The 27,394-nt window shown below is 36.5% G+C and overlaps 2 protein-coding genes across 9 annotated transcripts in view; both read right to left on the reverse strand.

The window, feature by feature from the left end:
- Nucleotides 1–16,454, reverse strand: part of CLOCK (clock circadian regulator) — a 131,486-nt gene extending 115,032 nt beyond the window's left edge. For 6 of the 8 annotated variants that reach the window (XM_057726667.1, XM_057726666.1, XM_057726671.1 and 3 more), the window contains exons 1-2: nucleotides 16,117–16,454; nucleotides 14,752–14,834 (exon numbers count right to left, since the gene is read on the reverse strand). The gene's annotated coding sequence lies outside the window, so the exon portion shown is untranslated. Of the gene's footprint in view, nucleotides 1–10,415; nucleotides 10,458–14,751; nucleotides 14,835–15,817; nucleotides 15,933–16,116 lie in introns of those variants that run through there. The other 2 variants (XM_057726665.1, XM_057726669.1) reach the window with 2 other exon arrangements.
- A 6,613-nt stretch (nucleotides 16,455–23,067) lies between these two features.
- PDCL2 (phosducin like 2) overlaps nucleotides 23,068–27,394 on the reverse strand; it is a 28,408-nt gene continuing 24,081 nt past the window's right edge. Inside the window, exons 5-6 of the mRNA XM_057726912.1 lie at nucleotides 26,952–27,160; nucleotides 23,068–23,543 (exon numbers count right to left, since the gene is read on the reverse strand). Coding sequence (XP_057582895.1) covers nucleotides 23,386–23,543; nucleotides 26,952–27,160 — 367 coding nt within the window. The 3' untranslated portion in view covers nucleotides 23,068–23,385. The remainder of the gene's footprint in view (nucleotides 23,544–26,951; nucleotides 27,161–27,394) is intronic.

Below are 27,394 nucleotides of genomic sequence, written 5' to 3' on the forward strand. Positions count from 1 at the left end.
ATGTTCTATAAATGCTTGGAAAGAAGGCACAGTCTCTATTTTCAAGGTAGGATTCAGTTTATCCATCAAAATTTGCCTATTAATTGGAATATTTAGCTGTTCTATTACCTTAATTTGTTTCTCTTGATACACTTCAGTCTAAAAGAGATCCATTAAAGTCTACAGGTAAAGTTTTTCTGAATAACTTTCCAGGATCATTTTTACTTCCTGAATATTAAAGCTCTACTATTTTTGCACATATATTTGGTATTTCTTCACTGTAAATTACAATCTTTACAATCAAAATACCCCTCTTTGTCTCATTTAATTCTATCTTCTCTTTATATTTACATTTTATAGTTATTTTAATAGCCTTTTATTAAAATAATACTTTTATAATCATACCAAATGTACTGAAATTAGTCTTCCATTTTTTCATGTTACCTATTAGTTCTCTACCACAAGCTATGTTAAGATAAGCTTTCTCATCTCACCAGATTTCAACCAAAAACATGATCTTTCTTACTGTTTACCTTTCTGCTGTTAGGTTTACTTCTATTACTACACTTGTTGATTTTAAATGCTATGGACTTCTAGTTACCACACAGGAGGCAACTAGCATACTTAGCACACTTTTTCAAGCTCTCACCTTCTTTCCCTTTTTCCTCCTGAATTGTTAGTTGTTTCATCATTAGGTTATAGAGCAGACTAAGGTCTGCTTAAATATTAATTTCTCAATGAAGACCTCTCTGTCCACACAATTTAAAATTACAAACCCCTCCCTCCCCACCCCCAAATTCCAACCCTCTACACCCTGATTTGTTTTCCTCTATAGTATTAACCACCATCTAACATACATTTAACTTAAGAGTTTCTCATCTGTTTTCCCCAGGTTAGAATGTAATAAGCTCCCCAGGGCAGGTCTTTTTGCTTTCTTTGTTCACTGCTATAACACCAGCAACTAAAACAGTGCCTGGCACACAGCAGATATTCACTAGGTACTTGAGGAACAAGTAGGATAAAGTCCACTACTACAAGTATATTCAAAAACTATACAAAGCATTGCTGAGAGAAATTAAAGGCCTAAATGAACACAGAAGTATATTATGTTTACGGTATTGGAGAACTTCCATTACCAGATTTAAAACTACAGTAATTAAGAGTTTAAGGTACTGATGTAAAGATAGATATAAAGTTCACTACATAAAATAGAATTCAGGGACGTCCTAGGTGGCACAGTGGATAAGAATCTGCCTGCCAATGCAGGGGACATAGGTTTGATCCCTGCTCTGGGAAGATCCCACATGCCATGGAGCGGCTAAGCTTGTGCACCACAACTATTGAGCCCGTGTGCTGCAACTACTGAAGCTCACAAGCATAGAGCCCACGCTCTGCAACAGGACAAAGTTACCACAGTGAGGAACCCTTGCACCACAATGAAGAGTAGGTTCCAATTCACATGACTAGAGAAAAGCCCATGTGCAGCAACGAAGACACAACGTAGCCAATGAATTAATAAATAATTCTTTTAAAAAACAGAGTTCAAAAAAAGACCCACACACATATGATTAATTGATTTTTGACAAAAGTAACAAGGTAATTCAGTAGGCAAAGAATAGTCTTGCCACAAATGGTGCTAGAACAAATGTATATCTACATGAAAAAAATTTTTTAAGAATTTCAACCCTTTTTTGTATCATATATAAAAATTAACTGAAACGAATCATATACTTAAACATAAAAGCTAAAACTATAAAATGTCTATAAGAAAACACGAGAGAAAATCTTCAAGTAAACAAATATTTCTTAGGACACAAAAATATGAAGCCTAAAAGAATTAATAAATTGGATTTCATCAAAATTTAAAACTTCACTCTTCACGTACCATTAAGAAAATATAAAGGGCAGACAGATTGGGAGATTAAATTTTCATAATTCTAATATCCGATAAAGACCTCATATCAGAATGTGTTTAAAAAAAAGAAAAACAAAAAGAAAACCCTCTTACATCTCAGTAATGAGCAAACAACTCAATTTTTTAAAGGGGTAGAAGATCTGAGGAGACACCTCACAAAAGAAAATATATGCATGACCAATAAGCACATGTAAACATGCTCAATATCATTAGCCATTAGGGAAATGCAAATCAAAACCACAATGAGATATAACATTACACACCCACTAGAACGGCAGAAATTCAAAAACACTGACAATACCATGTGTTAGCAAGAATGTAGAGCAACTGAAAATTTCACATTGCTGAAGGGAATACAAAATGGTAAAACCACTTTAGAAAATAGTTCATCAATGTCTTATAAAGTTAAACATATAATTACCATACAACCCAGCAATTCTATTCCTATGTGTCTGCCCAAGTGAAATGAAAACACACATCCACAAATGTTCAGCATTTTGTTTAAAATATCCAAAAACTGGAAGCAATCCACAAATCCAACTAATAATTATGAACAAATTATGCCATGTCTCATACAATGGAAAAGTATTCAGAAATTAAAAAAGAAACTACTGACATAGATGAGTATCAAAAGCATTATGCTAAGTGCAAGGTAGACCCAGAAGACTATATACTGTAGTATCCCATTTATATTGTATTGCATAAAAGGCAAAGTTGTGTTAACAGAAAACAGACTGGTGGTTGTAATGAGCAAACCACCACCAGTTGTTTCAGGGAGAGAGAACTTTTCAAGTTGATAGGAATTTTTTGTATCTTGATTGTGGTAATGGTTACAAGAATGTATACGTCAGTCAAAATTCAGTATGTGTACTTACTCTGGACGAATTTTAACATATATAAATTATACCTCAATAAGTCTGATTTTTAAAAAGTATACCAGGTCAAAAACTAAAACCCAACTACCTAAAACCTAACGAATACTTAATACAAAATTGTTTATGAAATCTGAGTATTCTGCAAAGCTTCTAAAAACCAATAGGGAGTTACCCACATCCAAGTAAGACAGAACAGTTTGCAGCAGGTCAATATTCTTCTTGAGAACAACTAGAAAAGCTAAATAAATTACAAAAACCATATTTTTAAAGGCAGCATAAAGATGTCTTTAAGCATGGAGGACAACAAGGTCTACAACTCCAGAGAAGGGGGACTATTTTAAAGGTGTTTAGATGATCTGCAGTTGTCTTTTCCCTGGGAGTATTTCCGGATTATGGACTAAGAGTGAAGGCTGAAAATTTGAGATCTGGCCTGTACAAAACGCTGCTGCTGAGGAACCAAGGAGCCAGGAGAGCTTTTGTTGTTAACACAAGGCTGGAATAACAAAAAGGAAACTGCAGGGACCTCAAGCTCAAGGCTAATATCTCTCACAGGACATGTGCTTAATTTTGAAACAGTGAAGGGTAGGACTTCCCTGGTGGCACAGTGGTTAAGAATCCGCCTGCCAATGCAGGGGACACGGGTTCAATCCCTGGTCCAGGAAGATCCCACATGCCGCGGAGCAACTAAGCTCATGTGCCACAACTACTGAGCCTGCACTTTAGAGCCTGTGAGCCACAACTACTGAGCCCACATGCCACAACTATGAAGCCCGCGTGCCCAAAGTCTGTGCTCCACAACAAGAGAAGCCACCACAATGAGAAAAGCCCACACAGTGAAATGAAGAGTAGCCCCAGCTCACCACAACTAGAGAAACCCCACACACAGCAATGAAGACCCAATGCAGTCAATAAAAATTAATTAAATTTTTAAAAATAATAAAAATAAGTAAATAAAACAGTGCAGAGTAAGAACCTAAATAATAATTGAAAAACATTGAAAAGCAAAGTGAAATTTTCCACCTTTGACATTGCTAAGGGGATAAAGACCCTTTAGAATGAAATGAAAGGCTTTGATATGAAAGTCTTGGAAAACTACACCCTACAAATAAGGTAAAGAATGAGAAGAACACCACCAAACTACTCAAATAGCAACCTAGCTTCTGTATAAATTAAGGTGGTTGGCTTCCTATTCTATTTGCCTAGAAGAAAAGGTAAACATCCTCTGGCAGAACGTACTTGGTAATGATTGCTTTATTTTGTTTTTTTAATTCACAATGTCTGACATTCAATCACAAATTAAAAGATATAAACAAAAACAGTCAACCAAGTTGACCTAATTGATATTTAAAGAACACTCCACCCAACAACAACAGAATATACATTTTTTTCAAGTGCACGTGGAGCATTTACTAAGATCATTTTCTGGGCCATAAAACAAACCAATAAATTCAAAAAGATCCAAGTCATAACAGTATATTCTCTCATCACAAGAGAATTAAGTTGAAAATAATAGACAACTCTGGAAAATCCTCAAATTCTTGGAAACTAAATAATATACTTCCAAATAACCTATAAGCCAAAGAAGACATCAAAAAGTAAATTAAAAAGTATTCTGAACTGGATAAAAATGAAAGAAATATATATATACTAAAATTTGCAAGCAACATTTAGAGGGAAATTTATAGCACACATATAGTAGGGGGAAAAGGTCACAAATTTACCTTAAGAAACTAGAAAAAGAAAACAAACTAAACCTAAAGTTAAGTTAAAGAAAGGAATTAATAAAGGTCAGAGCAGAAATAAGGAAACAAAAAACAGGAGAACCAGAGGAAATTGGTTAAACCAAAAGCTGATTATTTGAGAATCTTAATAAAATTAATAAATCTCAAGCCAGATTGATCAGGGGAAAAAAAAGAAAAGACACAAATTCCCAATATCAGGAATGATACCAAATCTCTACAGATTATACAGATATTAGCCTCATGATATACTCTACAGCTATTTAAAAAATAATAAGAGAATATTATAAACAACTTTACTAATTCAACAACTTACATGAAATGGACAAGTTCTTTGAAAAACCTAGCAACATATGAAGTGACAGAAACACACAACCACATGAATAACAACCAACAGAAAAACAACATAAGTAGACCAATGGTTGATGCAGATATTGCAATTAATAGACAAGTACTTAAATAATTATAACCAATATGTTCAAGAGAATTGAAGTCTGGGACTTCCTAGGTGGAGCAGTGGTGAAAAATCCGCCTGCCAATGCAGGGGACGTAGGTTCAATCCCTGCCCCAAGAAGACCCCACATGCCACGGAGCAACTAAGCTCGTGGGCCACAACTATTGAGCCTGCGCTATAGAGCCCGTGAGCCACAACTATTGAGCCCACGTGCTGCAGCTACTGAAGCCCACACGCCTAGAGCCCGTGCTCCGCAACAAGAGAAGCCACGGCAATGAGGAGTCCGCGCATCACAACAAAGAGTTGGCCCCACTCACCGCAACTAAAAGAAAGCCTGCACACAGCAAAAAAGACCCAACACAGCCAATAAAATAAATAAATAAATAAATAAAATTTTAAAAAATAATAAATAAAATAAAAAAGAGAATTGAAGTCTATTAAAAATCTATAAAATAGGATCGAACAGATATTTTAGAAATCAAAGTTTCAATGTAAAATTAAGAACACAATAGATTGGCTTGGAGAAAAAATAAGATAGTTCTTGGTGTAGTATAAGATAGGTCATTATAAGATACCCAAACTGAAATATAGAGAGAAGAAACATTTTTAAGAGACATGTGAAACATGATGATAGGGTGTAATACATGTTTAAATTAGAAACTATAAAGGAGGAGGGGGCAGAAGCAATAATTGAAGATGTAATGACAGAGAACTTTCCAAAACTAAAGGCAGCAAGCTACAGATTCAAAAAAGCTCTATGAACATAAAGCAAAATACAAAGAAAACCACAACTCAACACATCATAGTCAAACTGCTAAAAAAACTAAGAAAAGAAGGCATTTTGAGAAGTCTTTTGAAAAAAATAAGACATTATTATTATTAGCAAGACTACAAGCTGATACATTACCTTCAATAAGACTTTAACAGAAAGCTATAAGACAATGAAATAATTACCAACACAGAATTCTACACCCAATGAAAATATTACTCAAAAAAGATGAAATTAAGATGTTTTCAAATAAACAAAAATGGAAAAATTCACTGTCAGTAGGTAGGCCAATATTAAAATACATACTACTAAAGTAAACTTTTCAAACAGAAGGAAAATGATCCCAGACAGAAACAGAAATGCAGGAAGGAAGAACCCTGGAAAGGGTAAATATGAACAAAAATTGACTATCCAAAACCATACTATCTTCTGGAGTTTAAAATATGTATAAATAAACTGCAGAACAATAACAATGCAGAAAGGGTGGAGTATGAGTTAATTTGTAAGAAACTGTCATTATTGGGGAATCGTAAAAGTGATAATTTGTATTACCTGTATTATAAGCAATTTGTATTGTAAGTCAAGTATACTTGTTTTAACCTCTAGCATAACCATAAAGGTATAATGAAAGAATATATAACTAACAAATTAATAGCAGGAAAAACAGAAAAAATAATTAGATTAATGCACAAAAAAGAGCACAATAGGCAGGATAAAAAGGAATGCAAAACAGATGACTCACAGAGAAGTCAAAGTTGATGGTAGTTACAAACTTGGCTATTATCAGCAAAAAATGTAAATGAACTACAGTTGACCCTTGAACAACACAGGTTTGAACTCCACAAGTCCACTTGCACGCAGATTTTTTCCAATAGTAAATAGTGAGTTTGCCAAAAAGTTTGTTCAGTTAATGGATACACTGTTCAATAAAGAGCTTGGTGAAAATGAAAAATGTGTCTTTTATTTTTACTTAAAACCAAACGAACTTCTTGACCAACATAATACTTTAGTAATAAACGATTTAAGGTTGGTTGAATTAAAGAATGTGGAACCCTGGACACTGAGAAACTGCATATATGGAGAAACCAAGGAGGGGCCAACTATAAGTTATACGTGGATTTTCGACTTTTTCAATCATGCTGAAGGTTAATGCCCCAATTGCCGTACTGTTCAAGGATCAAATGAAAACAAAGTAAAACACTAAGACTAGATAAAAACAATAAAAATATCACTTTATAAGTAAAGATATCCAGAGAACATGATGACAGGAAAAAAAGCAGTTTATAAAACTGCATATATTCCACTTGCTATAAAATTGTAACATGTACATCATGTACATATATATATACACACACACACACACACACACCCCAACTGCCTTAGAAAATGCTGAAAAAAATCTTAACAGAGCTTTATCCCTGAGATTTTGGGTGATTTTTTTCATCATAGATTTTCTTTGTAGTTTTTGGTACTTTAACTTTTTCCAAAGGAAAAATACTCATTTTTATAAAAACCACGAAACTATTTTCAAAAGAAAAAAATCTTAAGTTTTAATAATGATCAGCCCCAACAAAAGAAAGAGACAAAGAAAAATTTAAGAATGTGATCAAGTCTAAAAAGAAGCTAAATAAGGTAAACTTGTTTCATACAATAAACTCTACTGGTGAAACAGACACCTTTATAATTACAGATACATTATATCATCATCAACTCTGATGGAGACAAAAATTACCAGGTAAGAGCTGGAAACAGCATTTCCATTAACTGTTTCTCTCATGTCTCTTCTTGCTTCCAGTAAAATTTTGTGAAATTTCTACAGAATTATATAAGTTAAAGTTGTAAAATAAAATTTGAGTTCTAACATTTTTCATTTTAATTTGTGGGTTTTTTCCTAAGTAACTTTTAATATTATTTCAACTAAAATTTAAGTTTCAACATAGAAAAAAAGTCACCAGTTTGGCAAAGGGATTTCAAAGAAATATGCAAAACCATGCACCTTGGCAACATCTCCTAATAACTTTTTCATTGTTCTAAGTCACATAAAAAGGTCAAGTACTCCCAAACTCTCTATGTAGATACAAAACTCTAAGCAACTTATCAAAACTGGGACTCCCCTCTAAAAAATGATAAGAGCCATGTTTGGTACACAATAAGAAAGTAACAAAACAACAGAAATAATAACTTCGAACATTTACTGAACAATTAACTACGTGACAAATACTCATTCTAATTAATTTGCATGTGTTGTTTAATTCTCACATAATATTATGAACTAGTATTATCTTCATTTTACAGATGAGGAATTGAGGTAACATTTGTCCAATCACTAGCAATAAAACCAGGATGTGAACGCCAAGCAGGCTAGCTAGCTAGAGAGCCCTGCATTCCTAATCACTATACCATGTCATAAATATAAATAACTAAGACCTTTAAAGTAGTTTGCTGTCTTCATTACTAAATTTCAGGTAATAAATAATAATAAGTTTTATTTAGAATAAAACCAGATATTTTAATAACCTGATCATGTCACTGAGAATAAACAGAAGAAATAAGCACCTAAAGACTTCGTATTTTCATGACAAAACAGAAAAAAGTAGAAAGCAGTCACTATCAAAAGTAATAGTCATACCCTACCACTGCACACAAAAATAAACTCAAAATGGATTAAAGACCTAAATATAAGACCCGATACTAAGACTGTTAGAGGAAAACATAGGCAGAACACTCTTGGACATAAATCGCAGCAAGATCTTTTTCAATCCACCTCCTAGGGTAATGAAAACAAAAACAAAAACAAACAAATGGGACCTAATTAAAAGGAAACCATAAACAAAATGAAAAAACAATGCTCAGAATGGGAGAAAATATTTGCCAACGAAGCAACTGACAAGCGATTAATCTTCAAAATATACAAACAGCTTATGCAGCGCAACATTAAAAAAAACAAACTACCCAATCAAACAATGGGCAGAAGATCTAAATAGACATTTCTCCAAAGAAGACATACAGATGGCCAAGAGGCACATGAAAAGGTGCTCAACGTCACTAATTATTAGAGAAAAGCAAATGAGAACTACAATGAGGTATCACCTCACGCAGATCAGAATGGCCATCATCAAGAAATCTACAAACGATAAATGCTAGAGAGGTTGTGGAGAAAAAGGAACCCTCCTACATGGTTGGTGGGAATGTAAATTGGTACGGCCAGTACAGAGAACAGTATGGAGGTTCCTTAAAAAACTAAAAACAGAGCTACCATATGATCCAGCAATCCCACTCCTGGGCATATATCTGGAGAAAATCATAATTTGAAAAGATATATGCACCCCAATGTTCACTGCAACACTATTTACAACAGCCAGGACATGGAAGTAATCTAAATGTTCATCAACAGAAGAATGAATAAAAAAGATGTGGTACATATACACAATGGAATATTAGTCATAAAAAAGAATAAAATAATGCCATTTACAGCAATATGGACAGACCTAGAGACTGGCATACTGGGTGAAGTCAGACAAAGAAAGACAAATATATGATACCGCTTATATGCGTAATCTAAAAACTGGTACAAATGAACTTATCTGCAAAACATAAATAGAGTTATTGATATAGAAAACAAACTTATGGTTATCAGAGAGTAAGGAGAGGAGGAGGGATAAATTGGGAGATTGGGACTGACATATACACACCACTATATATAAAACAGGAAACTAATAACGACCTACTGTAACTCTACGCAACACTCTGTAACGACCTATACGGGAAGAGTTTAAAAAAGAGTGGATGTATGTATAACTGATTCACTTTGCTGTACAGCAGAAAATAGCACAACACTGCAAATCAACTATATGCCAATAAGAATTTTTTTTAAAAAGTAACAGTCATAGAAACCTGAGAAAATATGTAACTTCCAAAAGCAGACAACAGAGGACACATTAAAACTACTGCATTAAACTTTAAGATCATATCTATTTTCTGTTGAAAATAGCTTAACTTAATAAATTTTCTCCCCAATTTAAACTAGAGGATATAGATACCTAAAAGTTGATTAATATGTAACAGAAATCCCATACAAAGGTAACATCAATTCTTTGGGTGAAAGTATTTTTTCTTGGTATTTAGATTTTCCTTTTAAGGAAGTTTTTTAGAGCAATCAAACTCTCTGTTCTGTTGTAAAAAATGTTATAGCTTAAATTTTAATTGAGTGTGTGTGGGGACTGCTTCATAGATTCAACACTTAATCAAGAGCACTGCTATCCAAACAATGTATGCTCATGAAATGCAAAGTTACTTTAATACAATTCAAAGTTAAACCTACCTTAGAAAGAAAACATACCACTATAAAAATTTTGGAATCCTCCTCATTATGGATCCATATTAGATAATTTATCATATGCTTATGGCATATTTTTTCAACAAAAAGCACAAAATTTCTATTTAATCTCAACATTAATACAAATTCAGTATTCTATTTGAATTCTTACTCTTCTGAAGACTATTCCTATGGAAATTTTTTCAAGTATCAATTCTACCTAATTACTAATGCTGTCACTTCTAAAAGTGTCCATTTTTTATAATTTGTTATAAGTATTTATTTATTATTATGCTGTGCATGTGGGATCTTACTTCCCCGACCAGGGATCGAACCCATGTCCCCTGCAGTGGAAGGGCAGAGTCTTACCCACTGGACTGCTAGAGAAGTCCCATTTTCTATAATTTCAAAAACTGAAAACCTGCATCCAACAGAAATAGACCAGTAAATAAATTATTACATAAACATAAAAGAGGATACCACATAGCTATTAAAAATAATAATGTTGTAGAAAAATACTGACATAAAAATGTTCAAGATTCACTGTTAAGTGAATAGAACAGTTCACACAACAGTGGACACATTATGAGACCATTCTGTAAACATCACATGTCTATAAGTGTACATATACAGTGGCTAAACAAAATGCAGGGAGAAGATATTTCAGAAGGTTAACAATGGCATCTCGTGGTTGTGAGAATTCCAGTGGTATTCTAAAAATTTAATTCATGCTCTACATGTTTCCCAAGATTTCTACATTAGGGCTACACTACTTTTATAACTGGGGGGGAAGAGATTAAGAAAGAAAGAAACTATTTACATTACAGCCACATTTTAATACAAATGATAAATTTTTAGCTAGGTATATGGTTAACCCTCATTGGTGTAACACCCATCTGTGCTTTATTTTTTAAACACAAAATCTTGAACATGAATCAATCTGTACTTTCATTTTCTACTATTTGGGGTGGGAATTAAAATTTTAAGTATCTAATTAAATGTCAACTGCAAAAAGATGGGAGTTTTTGTCTTATAATTGGATCTTGTTAATATAAAAATGAAAACTTTATTTCTGAAAAATAAAAGGTAAATCACACAGTATCCTATAAATTGCAAAAACAAAATAAAAATTTATTTTTACAAGTGTTTTCTCTGTAGACTTCTAAGACTTAATAAGTAGAATTACATCTTTATGAAATACACACCTAAAATAAGTAACAACTCAAAGCTGACACCATACTTAGGAGGAGTTTAGGTAATTTAACATTCACATAATTAAAAACGTAAAAAAAAACAGCTATCTCTTACCCACCTAATTCACAGAAGTTATACCTAACAGAGCTATAAAAATAAGTAACAAATGGTTGTAAAGCAACCTATAAACATCATTATAACAATTACAATCAGTAAGAATTAAATTGCTCTGACACTTAAAAGTATTCTATAAATCATACAACTCCATCTAGAATTTTAGACTCAGAAAAGGAGAAAATACAACGTCCACTGGTACAATGCCTATAAGAAACTACACTTTAAATTTTTTTTTACTTCTATGCATCTACAAAGAACTGGAAAAAAACACAAACAATAAAAGGTAGTTTGCTGTGGAACTTTGACTAATTTTTCACTGTTGTTTGCTTTCATAGTTTAAAATATGTACCGCAAATAACTATCTTATTTGACACAGCACCAGAAGTAAAAACGTGGGGGAGACGATACATTAAATACATGCTTTGAGGGAAAAAATAACATTACAGGAAAAAACAATTTACTTTTCATACTAACACTGCTTGACATGTTAGATGGTAGATAATAGTTAACTGACAGAATTAAATCTCCTATTACTTCTAAAATCCTGAAAACAAACGGAGGCTGTATTACAATTATCAAATAAAATATCGAATGGTTCTTCCCAGTGGAAAAGAGTGAAAAACAAAAATAAACTATCATTTAGTGCTCCTAAGAGCCTGCTAAGAGGACGCAATTTAACTCCTTACCTCCTTAACCCTTAAGAGCTAAGATTTGAGCTTTGTAAGTTTGTGCTATCCTTTCTTAACTATTTAAAATGTTGAGATATCTACTCTCCCTCCAAACTCCACGCCCACAAAAATAAAAAGCTGGAAATAGTCTTACCCTTACAAACTTTGTGTGTTTTTCTTCTGGAATATATCATTTCCTATCTTGTATTATAATCATTACACACATGATCTTTTAACCACACTAGATTTCAAACCCACTAAGGGCAGGGTCAATTGTACTGCATCTTTCTATGTATCTCACATAGCTAAGTAAAGAGTCTTGACCAATACTCAACTTTCCATCACCTAAGAAGAATTGCCTTGGTAATTATTTGCAGCTTGGTTTAAAACAAATAAACACCGCTGGAACTATTAGAAAGGTAATGTTCTCTCTGAGTGGAAGTATGCATACAACTTGTCTGCTATCAGTAAAATACAAATCAGACCAAAATGCCTCTTCTCCCCTTTCTGCTTCAAAAGCTGGATTCCATCCAAGTCAATCAATGTCTCTTAGTTAAGGACAAAGCCTGCCTAGGTTCACCTCAGAGGACCAGGAGAGGATGATATAACCTAAGGGGCTTTTTTTTTTTATAGGAGAGTAAGATCAAAATTTAAACCATGAGCTACTGACCAGGTCAAAACCCAAAGAAAACCCTGGAATGTGGACCCTAAAGAGTCCTATAAAAGTCATGGAATCCATGTCTTACAGGTGAATTCAATCTACATCACATAAAGCTCACACCAGTTAAAACCTCAATACAAACTCTGTAAACGTACCCCAAACCAACTAGCCCCTCACAAGAGAAAAAATGAGAACGTCCTAAAGTGTATACTATATGTTAAACTTTCTGACATACTCTAGGCCATTTCCCTCTCCTGTGGGTAGTAACAGAGCCTACAGCAGAGGCAAACTGCCAAAGCAGACAATCAATCAAGATAATTCAATTTTCAAGACTGAAAAGTCTATGTTTGTAAATGCACAGAAAAAGAACTAGAAGGTTATATAACAGTGTTAACAGCAGTTATCTCTGGGGAGAGATGTGAGATAAAGCGGAAGTGTGCAAAGGGCATTTCTTCTGATTATATATACATTGTTTTAATTTTTCATGAACATTGATTTACTTCTATGTCAAAAACAAAAATTTTTTTTTCAAAAACAAAATTTTAAGTAAAATTTTGAAAGGCAATTCTGCTTTTTCAAAAAGGCTGAATAGACCTACATAGAATTCAAATGAAAAATAAATGTAATTTGCAGAAGTCTGGCTACTAGAGACCTACAGATCAGATAGAAATAACACAATTACCCTATCCTACAAAATAAACAGGAATGCTGGTAACATAACGAAAATGCCCATAGCAACTGTCACCCACTACTCAACATTCACTACTTTGATCATACAATGTTAGCCACCAGAGGGATTTTGAGTACCTTCCCCCCCAAAATTACATCCTGTTTATAGCAATCCATAAGTCATAAAAAATGTTTAGTGTTCTGCACCAACATATCATTGACTATCAGTTTTATTTAATTATCCATAAGAAGTACTATATACATACACAAATTTACATGTCACTGAGGTTCATGTCTGAGTGCCTTGAGAATAGCATTTCCCAATTTGAAAAGCAAACTACCTGGACAATCAATTCTATTATCATTTTAATGGAGTGTTCATATTCTCAAACTACTTGTCATGAGAACTTTGGGGTTAAAAAAAAAGTAAAAGTAAAATTTTATACAACTACGATTCCTGGAAAAAAAGGAAGGGAGGACAAACTATACTCTGAAAACAGCATAATCCAGCCATAATGCCCAATGTAAATAATGTCATATATTTTAGCAAAGTAAAATAAGAGTAAACATCTCTAAGAGTTCAATTTGTGACATTAGTATCTTAAAAACTGAAGTATAGATAGCCAAACCTATCCAAAACTTTCTTTCAATTTTAGTTCATTTTGCTAAAATAAACAATTTAGAAACCATACTGAAAACGGCCAAAAGTACCATAAATTAGGAAAGAAAGACAAGCAAAAGACAAAAACCAGAGAGCAAATTATTTTGGAGAGGAGGATGTTTGTTTAATCTAGTTTATAAATCCATAACATAGTCATAAATATTTTAAAATATAAAGACATACAGTGTACGTGTCGTTTCCCACCATCCGGCTACTTCTCCCTCTCCCCCACCACTATTAGTTTTCCACTATCCCCCTAGAGTTTCTTTATACTTAGAAAAACAAACACAAATTTGTATTCTTATCCCAAAGGTGCCCCCTTAACACACAAAGTAGCACATTATCCACACTGTCCTACATCTTGGGTTTTTTTGTTTTTTGTTTTTTTCACTTTATAACATATTTTGGAGATCTTTCCATGTCATTACACAGAAAGCTTCCTCATTCTTCTTTTCACAGCTGATCATGACTAGTTCTACCGCAACTTCCATCTCTCTTCTTCAGGCTAACCTTTAATGATATTCTATTCAGTCAACTACTTAACACCTGAGTTAGTTTCTCCTCTTCCCTCCCCCCACCAAAGATTTTAAGAGAGAAAGCAACTCATTATCTAAATTATATCCTTTTTAGAACGTTTATTTTTCAACCAGGTAGAGGGAAAACGTCGCATAATCTTCTCCTCTTATCACTTAAAATGAAGCTACAAATTAGAATGCAGACTTCAAGAGACATTACCTTTTTTTGATTCGGGGGATCAGCGTAATAGCCAAATCAACAATTACTGTAAAAGTTTCTTTACTTCTTAGGGTTTTCTTTCACTGTAAAAGAAAACATTGGTTTGTTTTTGTTTGTTTTTTAAGGTTAGATAGCCTTAAAGTCGTATAGCGTGGCATTCTAATAGGAAGAAACCGCCACCTGATTCGATCTTTGATTTGCCAGGTCAGAGACCGAGGCTTTCACCTTTCAGGATTCTGCTCACTTACTACTAACAGGACGACTTCTACCCCAGCGAAAACGCACTCAAGAATATAAGCTCTGTGGCGCTACGCGTTGGAAACTACACGCCGGGGGCCAGAGCGCCAGGACCAGCTGCAGAGACTCCCGCTTCGCAGGCGGAAAGGCATCTACAAGAGGCAGCCGCCCGGGTGACAGGGAGCGGGTGGACGGAAGGAAGACCGACACCACGCGGGGAGCCCTCGAACCCGCTCAGTCGCTCTAGTCGGACGCGCGGAGCCGCGCGCTCCCCGGGGACCGAGCCCCGGAACCGCGACCCCTAACGCAACCAGCCCCACGGGCGGCGGCGGCCACCGCTCGGACTGCGGACCGCGGACCGCGGCGCGCGGCCCGAGCGCCGGGAGGGCGGGGGTTCCCCGGAGGAGCTGGCCGCCCCGGCGCCCCATTGGGCGCCGCTCCAAACGTGCCCGAGTTGTGACAGGAATAAAGTGGGTCACAAGGCCTAGCGGGTCCCCAGCGAAAGCCCGCTCCGCACCGGGTCTCCGGCTTTCCCGGCCGCTCCGCCGCTCGACTCTGCCCCAGCCCAAGGGCGCGCTCCAGCCACCCGGCCCCGCCGTGCACCCCAATCCCGCCCCTGCCCCGCAGGTAACGGCAGCTTTCCCGGAGGGCCCCTCAAACGGGGCGGGCCTCCGCCCCAACTCCCGAGAGAAGACACACTAGGGCGACAGGCAAAACTTGGGCTGGGGCGCCCGCCCGCCCCTCCCCTGGCCGCCGCCCCTCCCCTGGCCGCCGCCCCCCGGCCCCACACACGCCGCCCCCCGCTCCCTCCCCTTCCCCGAGCCCTCACCGTGCGGCTTGCGGCGGCTCCGGCTCCTTCCCTCCCCCACCCGGGAGTCTAGCTGCGGTGACTCGGAACCACTAGCCCGGCTGCGCCCCGGAGACGCCGCGGCTCCCCGCTCCAGCAGCACCTGGGGCTGAGTGGCGCCCCCCACCCACCCCCAAAACAGTCACCGCTACTGCCTCCCGCTCCTCCGCCCCCTCCCTTTCTTCCCCTCCTCCACCGGCACCGGGAGCACGCATGCGCCTCCCAGGCAAGCCTACCGGCGGACGTCAGGCCCCAGGCCCACCCGGTGGGGCGCTACTCACCGGGAGCGCGCACGCGTCGGCGGCCAGATTTCCTTCGCGCTCTCGGTCTCGGGGGTTTCCTTTTTTACACCGGTAGCCGCAAGCCCAGTCTGTGATTGCGCTCCTTCTCGGCGCATGCGTCGTCGGTGACCCCCGCGGGCTCCGACGGCCGGTGCTCTGCGTTTGCCCCGCCCCTCACTCTCCCTTTCCCCGGCGCGTCTCGGTGCGCATGCGACTTGCCCCGTTAGTCAGCGCGGAGCTGCAGAGGGGATCCCGGGCGCCGGAGGAGACTCGCGCTTACTTGGGCCGCGCGTTTGCGCCGTCCTCAGCCGCCCGCCGGGCGTGCAGATCTCCCCGGAGTCCCCTTCCCCGCACCGGTTACTGGAAAGCAGGGGAGGCGGGGCCTGGTCAGCGGAGGGTGCGGCCGAACCCGGGAGTGTTAGCTTTAGGTCAGGGCGGCTCTGGCTTTCACCCTGGGTTCGGGGAGCGAAGAGGAGGAGGAGAAAAACGAGCGTTTCTTGTATGAAGGATTCCGAGGCCAAAAAGGGGACCCTCTCTCTCTTGGAAAGGAAACCATTTTGCCAACGCCAGGAAAAAATTTTCGGGTGTTGGAGGGCGAAAGACGTTTCTTTTCCCCGCCAATGGCATCCCTTGCGTTTTGTTTCCTGGAACTGGAAAAGGGGATTTGTGAAGGTGACTGGATCTCCAGACTCTTCCTTTCCTCTCTCCTGGAAGTGCACTGCTTTAGTCGCTTCTTATTGGAGGGTGGGCCTGGGGAGACCAGACGAGAGTCCTTGGCTGGAGAAGGGAGGCCAAAGAAGGTACGGATGTGCTCCTTTGGAGTTTTTTTACCTGGCCTTAAAGGCTAGGTGACAGTATAGAGGAAGATGGGAAATGCAGTGGAAATAAACCAGGACCCTAATTTTGCACCGTTTCCCAAGTTAGAAAAACGTGTGAATATTTCCCCCGTATCTTAGGGAGAAATTACTTCCCTTGATGGTTAAGACACACTTAGTCCACAAGCGAAAGCATATTTCAGTAGTTGAAAATTATTGGAAAAGAGATCTTTACAGCCCTAATTCCTAGCAGTTTTCATATTTTAATAATGTCCTTTGGATTAAAATAAAAGCCGTTTTCTTGTTTCAAAAAATAAACAACTGTTGTGACTATAAAATCCTCCCTTCAAGGTAACGTGCATCTCATGTACATTTCAAATTCTTGCAGTGTACTCGAGAAAAAGAACATCAGAATTGAGGAACTTATTCAGGTCCCTAATCATTCACCTGAGGGTTTTTCTGTCGACAGTAGGAAAGCATGATGGAGTCATCATATAGTAGACAGGATTTTAGTAGACATTTTTTCCTGCTTAGCATTTATTCCCTATTCTGATCATTTCTTTTGGAGAACCATCCTTCTCTTCACTCTCAGACTGGGGCAGGACTCCAGAGGAAAACATATTTGAGTTAATCCTCTGCCTTAGGCTAGACTTACTAAGAAGGGTGATCTCTCTTTTCCAGTGGACTTAAGACTGGAAAATGGGAGCCTGAAGCCATCTTCCCACTCGCAGATTCTGAGAAAGAAGGCAACATGGAAGAAAGCAGATTCAAAAATGCAGATTTGGCCTGGAGACATGTTTGATGCCCTGAATCCATTGGGGACTAGATAATTCTGGAAATTTCAGTTAAGTTACTCAATAAATTTTTTCATGTATTTATTGCTTAAACCAATGAGAGATTTTCTGTCACTTGCAATCACGAATCCCAACATACTGGTAGCAAGAAAGGAGGCAAGATTATTAATACTAGTAAGGAAGGTTTCAACTAAGAAAAAGGGTTTGAATGCTTCACCTAGGAAGTGAATGTTTGGATTTTATTCTAGAGAAAGTGATCTCATATTCTGCATCATCTAGAAGACATATCTTCAAAGATACCTTTGCCCTTTTTAATGGTTCCATTGTCCTCTTAGTCACTAGGAACATATCATGTTCATCTTTGACTCCTTCCTCTCTCACTTCATGTATTTAATCATTTACCAAGACCTGTTGATAATCCCGTTTTTGTGCTCAGTCCTCTGCCACTACTCAAACATTTCCCATGACTCAGTTCACAACTTACCCTCCCATATTCTCTCCAAGAAGAAAACTGTATCAAATATTTTTAATCACATTTCCAACTGCCAGATTCCACTTTTCCCTAAAACAAAAATCCTGCCTCATAGTTTCATAGACCCTAAATTGTTCCCCAACCTAAATCCTCTCCTCAAACACAATTTATGTAATTCAAATATTCTGTTCATTTTTTCTTGTCCAGCTTGCTGTAATTTAAACCAAGCATTTCCAACTCCCTTCCCAACTGACTTCCACAGTTGATGCCTTGATGGAGGCAATATAGTGTAGTGGCTAAGGGTACAAAATTTGGAATTAAATGCCAGGATATATCCCAGCCCCACTACTTAATGTCTGCATGACTTTGAGTAAATTATTTCTCTGTTCTTCAGTTTCCTCATCTGTAAAGAGGATAATAATCTCATCTCGTAGGAAAATTGAGAGAAGATATAGTAGATAGCTTGTGTGTGTGTATGTGTGTATGGTACTACCTGATACGTAAGAAATCCCATATTAGTATTGGCTATTAATAATGTTCCTTTTTGTGTAGTTCTTACATCTCTTGCTCAGTTTCTTCCCCTAGTTCCTGTATCCTTATGTCCTTTCTGTCCTTTCATAATACCTCTCTCTTCCATCCTTTCCTTGATATTGCTAGTTTTACCACTATAGTTTAAGGTAAATTGGGACATGGGAAATTTGATATGCAAAATGGGGTATATACTGTTAGGTTTTGGGGGGGGCGGGTTTAAGAATGCTTTGTAGTTTAGTCGATTACTCTTATCCTTTCTAGATCCTTTAAAATAGAGGGAAGTCAATAATATGAGGTGATATTATAGACTTTGTAATCAAAAGTCTAGGCTTAAATCCTGACTAATACTTACTAAGAGGCACTGAGCAAGTTAAATAATTTCTCTGAGCATCAGGGTATTTATAAAGTGAGAAAGAAAAGCATCTCAGAATTGTGATGATTGAATGTAAATTACAAGCTACTGCAGAAAGGTTAGATGATAAGGATGTTGGTGGTGGTTTTAGATTTTTATGATTTGTTGTTGGAACCCTAGGAATGGCTGAAACAAATCACAAATTTGTAACTCCAGCCTACACCTCTTCTTTGGGTTCCAAACACACATATCCAATTGTCTGTCTGATGTCTTCTCTTGAATATCTCCCATATCTTGGATGTTCCCTTCAGTTCATTCTCCACAGAGCTGCAAGAATATTCTTTTGAAAATATAGATGAAATCACATTTCTACTTAAAATCCTTACTGTTTCCCATTACATCCAAATTCCTAATTGTGGCCATAATAACCTCTTTGACGTAGCCCCTGCTACCTCTCTAACCTCATGTCCTACCATTTTCTTCTTTTCGCATTACACTTCCACCCAGAAACTTCCTCTAGTTCCTTGCTAATCTCTCTGTATTCTCAGGCTTTGGTACACGCTGTGCCCTTGCCTGGACCACCCTCCTACCTTTTCTCCTGGCCGGTTCCTCTTCAATCTTCATGTCTCAAAGATCTAACTACCCTATTTTAGAGGTCTCCTTCCTACCTTTCACTGCCCCCTTCCCAAAGAGTACCCCACAATTATTCTCTAATACTGTGCTTTTTTTGATATTTGTTTTCTTATCTAATAACTATCTTCCCCCACCCCTCATCACCACATGGTAAATTCCAGGAGATAAGAACTGTGTGTTTTTTTCAGCACTGTACATGCAGCATCCATTTCAATGCCTGAGTTGAATGAATGAATGAATGAATGACATGAAAGTTAAAGCATGCTAGAAGACTTTTAGGATTATTCTTATATTCCAAATTATGATGTAGACAGATTATAGTCTTGTCAGGAGGTAAATTTAGCAATGTGTATTAAAGTACAAAGGAGAGAGATACTGAAAACAGTTAGTGAAACACTAGTACTGTGTTAGTAATTGAGTATTTGAAGACCCACAAGAATATATAACACTATAACAGATACAGCTAACACCCATATAAGAGGCTGCTGAGTGAGGTCCAAAATAGGGAACAAAGAACATGAAGTACTCACCCTCTAAATAGCTGCCCACGTTTGGAGCCAGATACTTACTCTTTCAGCCAAGACTGCAAGCAGGACAAAACTGGACCTAACATGGTGAAAACCTCCAACCCCCCCACTTTCAGTCATATAAGCAGAACACATGGAAGAGGAGAATGAGAGAATCATTGGAGCCATGTCTTATGAGCTTCCTGGAGAATACTGTGGCTTTTCCTCTCCCATTTATTCCCCACCCCACTCCAAATTAAGTGAACAAGCCTCCAACAAAATCAGCTAGAGAAACTGGAGTGACTGTTAAGAAGAGACTGGCATCTCATTCCTTGCAGATTTGTTGAGATACCCTGCATCTACCTACATGAACTGTGGAGGACAGAGACTTGGAGAGAAACAGCTGGCCGGGAAGTGGGCTGGAGTAACGTGACTCCTACAATTTGGCATGGCAAGGATGTCTAAGTTGCTAAGGGGTCCATTGATGCTGTGTAGAAAGTGCCCTCCAGGTTTGAACCATCTTGACACCTAAGGCTAAAAGAAATTCTAGCAGCAAGAGGCTGGATATACTTATGGGAGTGGGAACTAAGAGAGATCAAAAGAGAAAGAGCTGCAGACTGATCTCCCATATCACGGAACTGTGCAGTGGAGAGGCTGCCTCTGAGTTTCTAGGAGAACTCCATGTGCCCATTAAAGAGTGAACATTTTGATGCAATATGGATTGTATTTACCCAGTTAAGAGAAACTTATCCCTTTCTTCTCTAATCTCCCTCTCAGTCCCCAACACCACAGAGAATGGGCCTTGAAAAGAGAGGGAAATAATTGGCTAGAAACAAACTCCGCCATCTTCAGAGTTCCTGAGTCACAAGTTAGCCAGAGAAACCTTGGCTGGGAACTGAGACTGGAGTCTTAAACCAGACAGACTTTTCATAACCAAAAGCCTGAAAAAAGAGTTAAAGAATATGCTCAAGATGTCTTTAGGGGACTTGCTACCTAGTGAAGCTTCATCACCTAAGGATCTCATTAAAACAAAAATTCCAATTCAGCTAGCCTGGGATGGGGCCAGAGATTGCATTTCTAACAAGCTCCCTGGGGATGCTGCTGATTCTAGGACCACACTTTGACAAATAAGACATTATAAAGTAGGGAAGGGAGTTTCAGTAAAGCATGGTTGGCAGCAAGGAATAGAGAAAAATATTAGGTTGGCTATATGAAATATCCATTTTTCTAAGTCAAAAACATTTGAATATTGGCAATTTCAAAAAACCTTTTAAGTTTGTATCCCATCAAATAAAAATGCATTCAATAAAATGGGAAACAATATTAAATATTAAATAATTCCCCCACATTCTAACAATTATTTATACCCTACTTAAGTGAGAATGTATAATTGAAGTAGGCTGTGAAGTAGTACTGACTTGTACTAGCAAGCATGAATACTTGCTAGAAGAACATATTTGTGTGTGTGCATTATTTGAAAAAGGCTGAGGCTGGAATCAAAACCCCTAATATGCCATAATTTTATGAATTTTACAAATGTTAAAGTTTTCATGAACTGTACTTGTGTATAAAAACTACTGCCACCTGGTGGATTTGAGTTTAGAGCTAAAAATATATATGGATCGTTTTATTGACATCTTAAATACTTTTACTACTTCCTCTGTTAATTTTAACTTAGAAAGTAGGCAAATATGGATTTACTAAAAATAGATTACATTTAGGGGAACCTTTTTGCATTCAGTTTCAACTGGAAGGGAAAGAATGTGTATATTTGTATGCATTAGATGGCATTAAAGTTACATTTTAACTTTATGATAATATGGCTTTTCCTTTAATTTCCACAACGGTTTTATCCTCAATAGGAATTTTTCCATCCGTTAGAGAATTTCAGGAGTTGGACATCACAGGTAATCATGTCTCTGATATGTGTGGATAAAGCTATAATAAAGACCATTGTGTGCAATTTCCAACTTTCCTTCCTGACTTTCCTTCCCTTCATCTCAATATGTATATTTTCAAAAGTCTTTGCTATCTCAGAAGGGGTCTTCCTAATTCTTTCCAAAGTTAGATCATTTGATTTTACCTTATCTGGTGAAATAAAATATCATTACCTTACTCAATCTGTATTTAACTTTCCTTCCACTTCATCATTCTCTGCAGCCTCTATGATCCCAACTCACCCCCAAAAACAGCAAAGAGCCTTTTCTGATTCTGTGTTAAACTGCTTCAATTCTCACCCATTTATTTTTGTAATCTAATCATTTAAACAGTCTAGATTCTCTCACAGATATCAGTGAATATCCATAATCAGGATGATGAGTCATCAATACAAAAATAATAGAAGAATAAAATCTGTTATTGAACTACTACATGTTGGATTTAACACCATTTTCCCTAAAAGTCGTGTTAATTATTAAGCCAAGATAAAACATCCTGCAGGTCTTCTTCCATGTCCTAATATATATTTTCTCATGATGAATTCTTCTGTGATTACTATTAAAACATAGGTAAGCCTCACAATATACTTTTCTCACTTCTCCTCATGATTTAGAAACTTATATATCATATAGTTCTAATGATTTGATAGTCCATTAGTGAGTCTACTTAATAAGTCAATATTTTCTAACTTAATAATAGAAAAACTATAATGACAAGTGGAGATGTTTCTTGCGTACTTTCCAGAATCTTTAAATTGCATTTTTTCTACTGAGTGGTTAATTTTTTTTAACAGGTAAGAGATTTCAAAGAAAAGGCACATGGTCATAAATTTAAGTATTTTCACTCAAAGCCCCCAAAAAATAGATTTTAATATCTATTGAAGTAAATTAAATGAAACTTCATGGTTCTCTTTCATCACTTTTATTCATAAGCCTCTTTCAAAGTGAGTAGGCAACACAGAGGACTTGTAATATTTTTGTTTTTGTCCAATACGGATCGGAAAAAGGATAAACCACAGAAAAATATGAAGCGTTCAGTACAAATTCTAGTTTTGTTGGAGGCAATGAATATTCTAAAATACCCAAAAGTTTTTATAATGACATATAAGCTATAGTTCTAATATAAAAAAGAAAAATTTATTTACAAATTTTCTGCTCTTTGATTATAAAGGCAGTGGCAAATAAAACATTCCATACATAAATGCTTTAAAGCTATTTATTAAATATTTCTATTTGGTATCATCATTATCGCTGTTTGAACTATTAGTGTCATCATAAATAGAAGTGTTTCTAATCGAAGATACCATCACATCTACAGTGCCTTTTTTGGGGTTTTCTTCCAAATCAGTCTGTATTGCTCCAACTTCTGCTAGCTTCCATTCAAGTTCTGCAATGTATAATCCATCAATAAATCAGATAAAAATCTTGGGACATCTACATGAAACAGAAGGTAACTCATAAAATTAGTGTGGAAATGACAATATATTTAGAACTAGATTACAATGAAAGTGCTACAATATCAAAATACACATTGGATACAGCAAAGTTATACTTAAAAGGAGAAATTATGGTTAAAATGTTTATTTTAAAATGACTGAAAACAGTGCCTTGAAAGTACAAATCAACAAGCTAGGGGAAAAAAACAATGAAGTAAACCCAAAGAAAGCAGAAAGAGGGATATAATGAAGAAAAGACCTTAGCAAAAGTAGAAAAACAAAATCAGTAGAGGTGAACGACAAAATCAAAAGTTGGTTCTTTGAAGAGACTAATAGATACACCTTGGGCAAAAATGATCACAAGTGAAGGAAAAAAACCAAATAATGTAAAGAATTTACATGGGGCATAACCAAGATAAAGATTTTAAAGCCATGAGACTACTATGAGAAAAAAAGTATGCCAATACATTTGAAAATTTTAGTGGGAAAATTTCAACAAAAATGTGAATTATGAAAACATATTCAAGAAAGAAACTGAAAAGAATTGAATTGATAACCAAAATCCCCCAACCCTGCAAATTCCTTATTTTGTTAAATTTATTCCTAACCACTGTATAGATGAACAGACCATTTGTGAGGAAAATTACAAAACATATTACATGACAAAAAGTAATACAATTGACCCTTGAACAACACAGGTTTGAACTGAAAGGGTTCACCTACATGTGGATATTTTTTCAATACATGCATATTATAGTACTACATGATCCAAGGTTGGTTGAATCCACACGTGCAGAACCACAAATACAGAGGACCAACTGTAAAGTTATGTGTGTATTTTCAACTGCATGGGGGTCAGTGCTCCTAACCCCTGTGTTGTTCAAGGGTCAACTGTAAATATATTTATGAAGAAAATTACAAAAAAAATGAAAGAATACCAAAACAAATGACAAGCTTTATCTTATTCATTGATAGGAACATTCACGAGTATTAGGATATCAAGTCTCCAACAATTAATCTATAAATACAATTCTAATAACTAACCAACATGATTTTTCACAAAACTTGACTAATTCCAACATTTGTATTAAATTTTGAAAAAGACTTGCCCTACTAGAGACAACTAGATTGTTAGAAAGGTACAGTAACTAACACAGTGCTATACTGATTCAGAGATAGACAAACAGACCAGTGGAACAGAGCAGAAATTTCAGAAACAGATTGAAGCATTTTTTTTTTATCCTGAAAAATGACACTGGAAATATTAAAAGTCAGTGGGGGAATAACACCTCATATATATTAGGATGGTTACTATTTAAACAAAACAAAACAGAAAATAAAGGTGTTGGTGAGGATGTAGAGAAATTACAACTCCTGTGCATTGTTGGTGGGAGTGCAAGATGGTACTGCCCGTATGGAAAACAGCGTGCTGTTGCTCAAAAAATTACAGTAGAATTATCACATGATCCAGCAATGCTACTTCTGAGTATACACTCAAAAGAACTGAAAACAGGGACGAGAACAGATTATTTGCACGTCCATGTTCATGGCAGCATTATTCACAATAGCCACAAGACAGAAGCAACAAATCTTTCCATCAACAGATTAATGGGTAAACAAAATGTGCTATAACAACATACAATGGAATATTATTCAGCCTTAAAGCCTTAGAAAGGAAGGAAATGCTGACACATGCTACAATATGGATTAACCTTGAGGACATTATGCCAAGTAAAATAAGCCAGTCACAAAAGGACAAACACTGTATGATTCATTTATATGAGGTACTGAGAGTAGTCAAATTCAGAGTTAGAAAGCAGAATGGTGGTTGCCAGGGGCTGGAGGGAGAAGAGAACAGGGAGTTATTGTTAAAGGATATAGAGTTTTAGTTATGCAAGATGTAAAGAGTTCTAGAGATGGATAATGGTGATGGTAGCACAACAGTGAAAATATATCAATACTTAGTGTCACTTAATGATATACTTAAAAATGATTAAATAAAATAACTTATTCATAAATTAAGTCCTGGGTATGTAATGTATAGCACAGTAACTATAGTTAATAGTACTGTATTGTATATTTTTAAATGGTTAAAATGGTAAATTTCATGATATGTGTATTTTGCAGCAATTAAAAAGATTTTTTTCAAATATAACAATTTTAAAAAGCATGGGCCAGATAACATACAATTCATGATAGTGATTACTTAGTGAGGCAGGGAGGAGAACAGGATTAGGAATGGAAATATAGGCAACCTCAATAATATCTGTACTGTTTATTTCAATAATAAACAAATAGCTGAAGCAAAGATGAACAAATGTTCACATTTGTTATTTTTGGTAATAGTTAAATGAATATTTACTATACTATTGTTTGTATTATTCTTATGTAGTTTTTAAATTTAGAGGATAAGGTACAAGCTGAAAAAACAAGGTAGTAAAACAAGGAGGGGCCTTAGAGACTGGAAAATTCTGGAACAATGAAAATACTGGAGGTCTTAGTAAGGCCAAAAACAGTTTTAGGGGAATGAGAGAGTGAAAGAAAAGCTGTTAAAAACAGCTATTCACAATGGCTTTAATACAATGGTCTGAGAAAAAGATTTTAATAATACAGAACTAAAGCAGTTCCAAGAAATGACTAGCTGAAGAATATGGTCTTAGAACTAGGTTAGAAAGTCAACATTATTAAAGAAGGTAAAAATATAGTCCTGTGCTGTGTACTATGAAAAAGAAAATAGTAGTAGGCATAGTCCTTGCACCTGTTAGAGACACAAAACTCAAAGAGAGCTGGTTAACCAACAAAATCTGACAGTATGTAGGTAAGTGCAAAATAAGCTGTATAGAGAATACATGCTACAGAAATTCAGTAGAGAAGTTGATGACAAATTATAGGTTGGTCCAGAATCACATAACAGAATAAATGGAAACCTAGGAGATCCATGAAGAAATAGGTTTTGGATGGAAGAATAAAGTAGGGTAGGGTATTTGGGGTACAGGGAAAGAGCACGAAACAAAGTATAAAGGCACAAATGAGTTAAGTGTGTCTAGAGTAGTGGTTGAAGACCAGCCTGGCTGGAACAGAAACTAGGAAGCACTGAGAAGTATGATTGGACAGGTGGGCTGAAATTTTCAAGCATATGATCTGAATTTTTAACGTATTTGAAACAAGGAACCATTGAGGATTTAACCAAGTGGGTGTTATGACAGTATTATTGTAGGAAAACTAATCTGGAGGCATCTAAGAAGAAACTCGAAACAAGGGGAAAAAAACCTTATGTTTTATGAAAATAAACTTTCACGATATTTGTTAATTTATAGAAGTTTTTTTTTACAAACAAATTTGAAAAGTAACATCATTACCTTCTAGCTTGAGATTTATCCCTCCACATTCTATAATTCCAATGAATTTGCCTTCTATCTGACCATTTTTATAAACAAAAATTGTTGGTAAACAATTGTCATGGTAGTGTTGAATACAGCTATTCACAATGGCTTTAACAAATTTAGTCTCAGGAAACTTTCTTGCTAGGAGACTAAGATGCTGGTTAACCAACAAACACATTGGGATGCTAAAAAGAGAAACAGTACACACAACATCTTTAAAAAGCAGACTACTCATCTCAGTCTAATAAAATAAGTGAAACATCTCCACGACAAAAATATACCTTTAGCTATTCTTTTAATATCGGAGCATATTAATTGTTATTCTCTATGTTTATCTTTACTATTGATGAACTATAGAGTTCTCTGATTTTTGTTTTTAATATTTATTTATTTGGCTGCACTGGGTCTTAGTAGTGGCA

Source organism: Hippopotamus amphibius, chromosome 3 (genome assembly GCF_030028045.1).
Source record: "Hippopotamus amphibius kiboko isolate mHipAmp2 chromosome 3, mHipAmp2.hap2, whole genome shotgun sequence".
NCBI classification, from domain to species: domain Eukaryota; kingdom Metazoa; phylum Chordata; class Mammalia; order Artiodactyla; family Hippopotamidae; genus Hippopotamus; species Hippopotamus amphibius.